General features: G+C 51.9%; 1 protein-coding gene across 1 annotated transcript; it reads left to right on the top strand.

The window, feature by feature from the left end:
* Positions 1–6249: 6249 nt before the first annotated feature.
* On the top strand, positions 6250–6765 carry LOC116353679 (extensin-like). The gene has a single exon (XM_031791343.1). It carries the CDS (start codon positions 6250–6252, stop codon positions 6763–6765), a length of 516 nt encoding a protein of 171 aa, XP_031647203.1.
* Positions 6766–7500: the final 735 nt, after the last annotated feature.

Raw genomic sequence — 7500 nt, 5'->3', positions numbered from 1 at the left:
CCTCGTCTTACCAGACGTAGCTGCTCTGTCCTGCCGATGCACTGAGAAGCCAGCCAGCTCTATATTATCCGTGTCGTCGTTCAGCCACGTCTCGGTTATACATACGATATTACAGTTTTAATGTCCCGTTGGTAGGATCATCTTAATTGTAGATCGTCCAGTTTGTTTTCCAATGATTGCACGTTGGCCAATAATATGGAGGGTAGTGGTGGTTTACCTACTTGCCGGCAAATTCTTAAAAGGCACCGCGCCCTCCTCCCCCTTTTCCTCCATCTTTTCTTCACATTGACGACGGGGATTTGGGCCTTGTCAAAGCAGTATATCCTTCGCATCGGACTCATAAAACAAAACATCTTTGTCTAGTTCGAGGTGAGTAATCGCTGTTCTGACGTCCAGAAGCTCTTTTTGGTCATAAGAGACGGTAGCATCAACATTATGTTCAAAATAAGTTAGAAACAATGTGATAAAACAAACAAAATAGCACAGTTGGTTAGGAGCCCGTAAAGCAGCAGAAATCCCCTCCGGTGCCATTATACATGTTCCACATAACGCTGAGCAGCCTGTAGGCCTCTGATCTAAAGTACACATCCTATGGCTGTGTGTGTGTGTGTGTGTGTGTGTGTGTGTGTGTGTGTGTGTGTGTGTGTGTGTGTGTGTGTGTGTGTGTGTGTGTGTGTGTGTGTGTGTGTGTGTGTGTGTGTGTGTAGGAATACGTTGATGTGTGGGGGGCACTGTGAATACTGAATGCTGTCCCCTTTGATCAGCCTCCACGTAACCTGATCTGACTGTCTGAGTTAATAGGCTACGTTGGCGTAGGATTTAAATGAATATTTACAATTGGCTATGTAATTCACGATGTCATCTGCCAAATGCAAGGAGGCACCTCTTCATTTTTAGAACCATAATGGAACATCTCTTCCTAAAATTATCCGCCGCCATTGTTGTAACCCCTATTACTAGTCTGTTCAACCTCTCTTTCGTATCGTTGGAGATTCCTAAAGATAGGAAAGAGGCCCCGGTCACCCCCTCTTCAAAGGGGGAGACACTCTAGACCCAAACTGTTACAGACCTATATCTATCCTTGCCTTTCTGAAGTCTTCGAAAGCCAAGTTAACAAACAGATCACCGACCATTTCTAATCCCACTGTACCTTCTTCGCTGTGCAATCTGATCTCCGAGCTGGTCACGGGTGCACCTCAGCCACGCTCAAGGTCCAAAACAATATCATTACCGCCATCGATAAAAGACAGTACTGTGCAACCGTCTTCATCGACCTGGCCAAGGCTTTCGACTCTGTTAATCACCGTGTTCTTGTAGGCAGACTCAACAACCTTGGTTTCTCTAATGACTGCCTCGCCTGGTTCACTAACTACTTCTCAGATAGAGTTCAGTGTGTCAAATTGGAGGGCATGTTGTCCGGACCTCTGGCAGTCTCTATAGGGGTGACACAGGGTTCAATTCTCGGGCCGACTCTTTTCTCTGTATATATCAATGATGTCGCTCTTGCTGCTGGTGATTCTCTGATCCACCTCTACGCAGACGACATCATTCTGTATACTTCTGGCCCCTCTTTGGACACTAACCTCCAAACGAGCTTCAACGCCATACAACACTCCTTCCGTGGCCTCCAACTGCTCTTAAATGCTAGTAAAACTAAATGCATGCTTTTCAACCGATCGCTGCCCACACCTGTCCGCCCGACTAGCATCACTACTCTGGACGGTTCTAACTTAGAATATGTGCACAACTATAAATACCTAGGTGTCTGGCTAGACTGTAAACTCTCTTTCCAGACTTACATGAAGCATCTCCAATCCAAAGTTAAATCTAGAATCGGCTTCCTATTTCGCAACAAACCTCCCTTCACTCATGCTGCCAAACATACCCTCGTAAAACTGACTATCCTACCGATCCTTGACATCGGCGATGTCATTTACAATATAGCCTCCAACACTCTACTCAGCAAATTGGATGCAGTCTATCACAGTGCCATCCGTTTTGTCACCAAAGCCCCATATACTACCCACCACTGCGACCTGAATGCTCTCGTTGGTTGGTCCTCGCTACATATTCATCGCCGCCAGACCCACTGGCTCCAGGTCAATCTATAAGTCTTTGCTAGGTAAAGCTCCGCTTTATCTCAGCTCACTGGTCACCATAGCAAAACACACCCGTAGCACGCGCTCCAGCAGGTATATTTCACTGGTCATCCCCAATGCCAACACCTCATTTGGCCGCCTTTCCTTCCAGTTCTCTGCTGCCTATGACGGCAACGAATTGCAAAAATCACTGAAGTTGGAGACTTATATCTCCCTCACTAACTTCAAGCATTAGCTGTCAGAGCAGCTTACCAATCGCTGCAGCTGTACACAGCCCATCTGTAAATAGTCCATCCAACCAACTACCTACCTCATCCCCTGCTCTTTTGCACACCAGTATTTCTACTTGCACATCCTCATCTGCACATCTATCACTCCAGTGTAAATGTCTAAATTGTAATTACTTCGCCACTATGGCCTATTTATTGCCTTCTCCCCTTAATACATTTACATACACTGTATACAGATTTTTCTATTGTGTTATTGATTGTACGTTTGTTTACCCCATGTGTAACTATGTGTTGTTGTTTTGTCACACTGCTTTGCTTTATCTTGGCCAGGTCGCAGTTGTAAATGAGAACTTACCTGGTTAAATAAAGGTGTTCTCAACTAGCCTACCTGGTTAAATAAAGGTGTTCTCAACTAGCCTACCTGGTTAAATAAAGGTGTTCTCAACTAGCCTACCTGGTTAAATAAAGGTGTTCTCAACTAGCCTACCTGGTTAAATAAAGGGGAAAAAATATATAATAATCATAAAATGAAGCATTGGAAGCATTTCAGGGGAAGGGGAGAGGTTAGAGAGAAGGGGAGAGATTAGAGAGAAGGGGAGAGATTAGAGAGAAGGGGAGAGGTTAGAGAGAAGGGGAGAGGTTAGAGAGAAGGGGAGAGATTAGAGAGAATGGGAGAGATTAGAGAGAAGAGGAGAGGTTAGAGAGAAGGGGAGAGGTTAGAGAGAAGGGGAGAGGTTAGAGAGAAGGGGAGAGGTTAGAGAGAAGGGGAGAGGTTAGAGAGAAGGGGAGAGGTTAGAGAGAAGGGGAGAGATTAGAGAGAAGGGGAGAGATTAGAGAGAAGGGGAGAGGTTAGAGAGAAGGGGAGAGGTTAGAGAGAAGGGGAGAGATTAGAGAGAAGGGGAGAGGTTAGAGAGAAGGGGAGAGGTTAGAGAGAAGGGGAGAGATTAGAGAGAAAGGGAGAGATTAGAGAGAAGGGGAGAGATTAGATAGAAAGGGAGAGATTAGAGAGAAGTGGAGAGATTAGAGAGAAGGGGAGAGGTTAGAGAGAAGGGGAGAGATTAGAGAGAAGGGGAGAGGTTAGAGAGAAGGGGAGAGGTTAGAGAGAAGGGGAGAGATTAGAGAGAAGGGGAGAGGTTAGAGAGAAGGGGAGAGGTTAGAGAGAAGGGGAGAGGTTAGAGAGAAGGGGAGAGATTAGAGAGAAGGGGAGAGGTTAGAGAGAAGGGGAGAGGTTAGAGAGAAGGGGAGAGATTAGAGAGAAAGGGAGAGATTAGAGAGAAGGGGAGAGATTAGATAGAAAGGGAGAGATTAGAGAGAAGTGGAGAGATTAGAGAGAAGGGAGAGGTTAGAGAGAAGGGGAGAGATTAGAGAGAAGGGGAGAGGTTAGAGAATGGGGGGGGTAGAGAGAAGGGGGTGTTAGTGTGGTGGGGGGAGTACACTAGAAATTGGGGGAGATATTTGGAAGAGAAAATAATGACACATCGGACCCATAGTTAAATCGATCTCCCCACCAAGTGCCTGATAGGGACAACAAAACACAAGAGAGGCCCAAGCCGTAGTAATAAGACAGGTAGTAATAACACAGGAAGTAATAACACAGGAAGTAATAACACAGGAAGTAATAACACAGGTAGTAACAACACAGGTAGTACTAACACAGGAAGTAATAACACAGGAAGTAATAACATGTAGTAATAACACAGGAAGTAATAACATATAGTAATAACACAGGAAGTAATAACACAGGAAGTAATAACATGTAGTAATAACACAGGAAGTAATAACACAGAAAGTAAAAACATAGGAAGAAATAACACGGGTAGTAATAACACAGGAAGTAATAACATGTAGTAATAACATGTAGTAATAACACAGGAAGTAATAACACAGGAAGTATTAACACAGGAAGTAATAACACGGGTAGTAATAACATGTAGTAATAACACAGGAAGTAATAACACGGGTAGTAATAACACAGGAAGTAATAACACGGGTAGTAATAACACAGGAAGTAATAACAAGCAATAACACAGTGCTCACACATAAAAACAGCAGCAGTAGATATGTGCAGGGTTGTGATTATAGCTGCCAGCCAGTAGTGACAAACCCTTTAGTACAGTGGTACAGGTATGAACTAGTGTCTGCTCTCTGATCTTCCGACCTCTCTCCCTCTCCTCTTCTCTTCTCTCCCTCTCCTCTCCTCTCCTCTTCCCTGCCTCTCTCCCTCTCCTCTCCTCTTATCTTCCCTCCCCCTGTCTCTCTCTCTCCTCTTCCCTCCCCCTGTCTCTCTCTCTCCTCTTCTCTCCCCCTGTCTCTCTTCCCTGCCTCTCTCCCTCTCCTCTTCTCTTCTCTCCCTCTCCTCTCCTCTCTCTCTTCCCTGCCTCTCTCCCTCTCCTCTTCTCTTCCCTCCCCCTGTCTCTCTCTCTCCTCTTCCCTCCCCTGTCTCTCTCTCTCCTCTTCCCTCCCTCTCTCCCTCTCCTCTTCCCTCCCTTCTCCCCCTCTTTTCTTCCCTCGTCAACCTCTCTCCTTCCCTCTCTCCCTACTTCCTCATCCTCCCTCCTCTTTCCTTAAGAGGGTGGTCTTTTGAAAACTGTTTCTGTGACCAGCTGTTTGGCGATATATCTTGTCATGTCTCCCTCACAACGGATTAGCAACACTCCAGGACTGGTTACAGCATTACCAGGCTAATGATCTGCCAGCCCAGCAGCTTGGTTCGTCATGGCGTGGCACCCAGAATGCATCACACACACACACACACACATTTCAGCATGGTTGGCGTTGCACACAGGATACATCGCCCCACGGAATGCCAGGGCTCTTATTACAGGCACATTGCTTCATGGCAACTTTACCAAGGCCCTTAAGTAGCACAGCTCGGCCCAGTACTCAATACCCACTGCCCCATACCCACTGCCCCATACCCACTGCCCCATACCCACTGTCCATACCCACTGCCCCATACCCACTGCCCCATACCCACTGCCCCATACCCAAAGCCCCATGCCCACTGCCCCATACCCAAAGCCCCATGCCCACTGCCTCATGCCCACTGCCCCATACCCACTGCCCCATGCCCACTGCCCCATACCCACTGCCCCATGCCCACTGCCCCATGCCCACTGCCCCATGCCCACTGCCCCATACCCACTGCCCCATGCCCACTGCCCCATGCCCACTGCCCCATACCCACTGCCCCATGCCCACTGCCCCATACCCAAAGCCCCATGCCCACTGCCTCATGCCCACTGCCCCATATCCACTGCCCCATGCCCACTGCCCCATGCCCACTGCCCCATGCCCACTGCCCCATACCCACTGCCCCATACCCACTGCCCCATGCCCACTGCCCCATGCCCACTGTCCCATGCCCACTGCCCCATACCCACTGCCCCATACCCACTGCCCCATGCCCACTGCCCCATGCCCACTGTCCCATAGCCACTGCCCCATACCCACTGCCCCATGCCCACTGCCCCATACCCACTGCCCCATACCCACTGCCCCATGCCCACTGCCCCATGCCCACTGTCCCATACCCACTGCCCCATGCCCACTGCCCCATGCCCACTGCCCCATACCCACTGCCCCATGCCCACTGCCCCATGCCCACTGTCCCATAGCCACTGCCCCATGCCCACTGTCCCATGCCCACAGCCCCATACCCACAGCCCCATACCCACAGCCCCATACCCACTGCCCCATGCCCACTGCCCCATGCCCACTGTCCCATAGCCACTGCCCCATACCCACTGCCCCATGCCCACTGCCCCATACCCACTGCCCCATACCCACTGCCCATGCCCACTGCCCCATGCCCACTGTCCCATACCCACTGCCCCATGCCCACTGCCCCATGCCCACTGCCCCATACCCACTGCCCCATGCCCACTGCCCCATGCCCACTGCCCCATGCCCACTGCCCCATGCCCCATACCCACTGCCCCATACCCACTGCCCCATGCCCACTGCCCCATGCCCACTGCCCCATGCCCACTGTCCCATGCCCACAGCCCCATACCCACAGCCCCATACCCACTGCCCCATGCCCACTGTCCCATGCCCACAGCCCCATACCCACAGCCCCATACCCACAGCCCCATACCCACTGCCCCATGCCCACTGCCCCATGCCCACTGTCCCATAGCCACTGCCCCATACCCACTGCCCCATGCCCACTGCCCATACCCACTGCCCCATACCCACTGCCCCATGCCCACTGCCCCATGCCCACTGTCCCATACCCACTGCCCCATGCCCACTGCCCCATGCCCACTGTCCCATACCCACTGCCCCATGCCCACTGGCCCCATGCCCACTGTCCCATAGCCACTGCCCCATGCCCACTGTCCCATGCCCACAGCCCCATACCCACAGCCCCATACCCACAGCCCCATACCCACTGCCCCATGCCCACTGCCCCCATGCCCACTGTCCCATAGCCACTGCCCCATACCCACTGCCCCATGCCCACTGCCCCCATACCCACTGCCCCATACCCACTGCCCCATGCCCACTGCCCCATGCCCACTGTCCCATACCCACTGCCCCATGCCCACTGCCCCCATGCCCACTGCCCCATACCCACTGCCCCATGCCCACTGCCCCATGCCCACTGCCCCATGCCCACTGCCCCATGCCCCATACCCACTGCCCCATACCCACTGCCCCCATGCCCACTGCCCCATGCCCACTGCCCCATGCCCACTGTCCCATGCCCACAGCCCCATACCCACAGCCCCATACCCACTGCCCCATGCCCACTGTCCCATGCCCACAGCCCCATACCCACAGCCCCATACCCACAGCCCCATACCCACTGCCCCATGCCCACTGCCCCATGCCCACTGTCCCATAGCCACTGCCCCATACCCACTGCCCCATGCCCACTGCCCCATACCCACTGCCCCATACCCACTGCCCCATGCCCACTGCCCCATGCCCACTGTCCCATACCCCACTGCCCCATGCCCACTGCCCCATGCCCACTGTCCCATACCCACTGCCCCATACCCACTGCCCCATGCCCGCGACCCACTGCCTGCCTGCCTGGCTGACTGCATCAAAAACACACTGTTCCTATTGTACTTGGCTTGTTAAACCCCTCCTCTAACCAGGACTTGCAAGCAAACCAGCTTTGTACTACAGTTTTTGTCCTCTTTCTCTCTCTCTCTCTC

The sequence above is a fragment of the Oncorhynchus kisutch genome, linkage group LG15, assembly GCF_002021735.2.
Source record: "Oncorhynchus kisutch isolate 150728-3 linkage group LG15, Okis_V2, whole genome shotgun sequence".
Classification (NCBI taxonomy): Eukaryota; Metazoa; Chordata; class Actinopteri; order Salmoniformes; family Salmonidae; genus Oncorhynchus; species Oncorhynchus kisutch.
The sequence above is the reverse complement of the archived record's forward strand: the minus strand, read 5'-3'. Positions and strand labels throughout refer to the sequence as shown.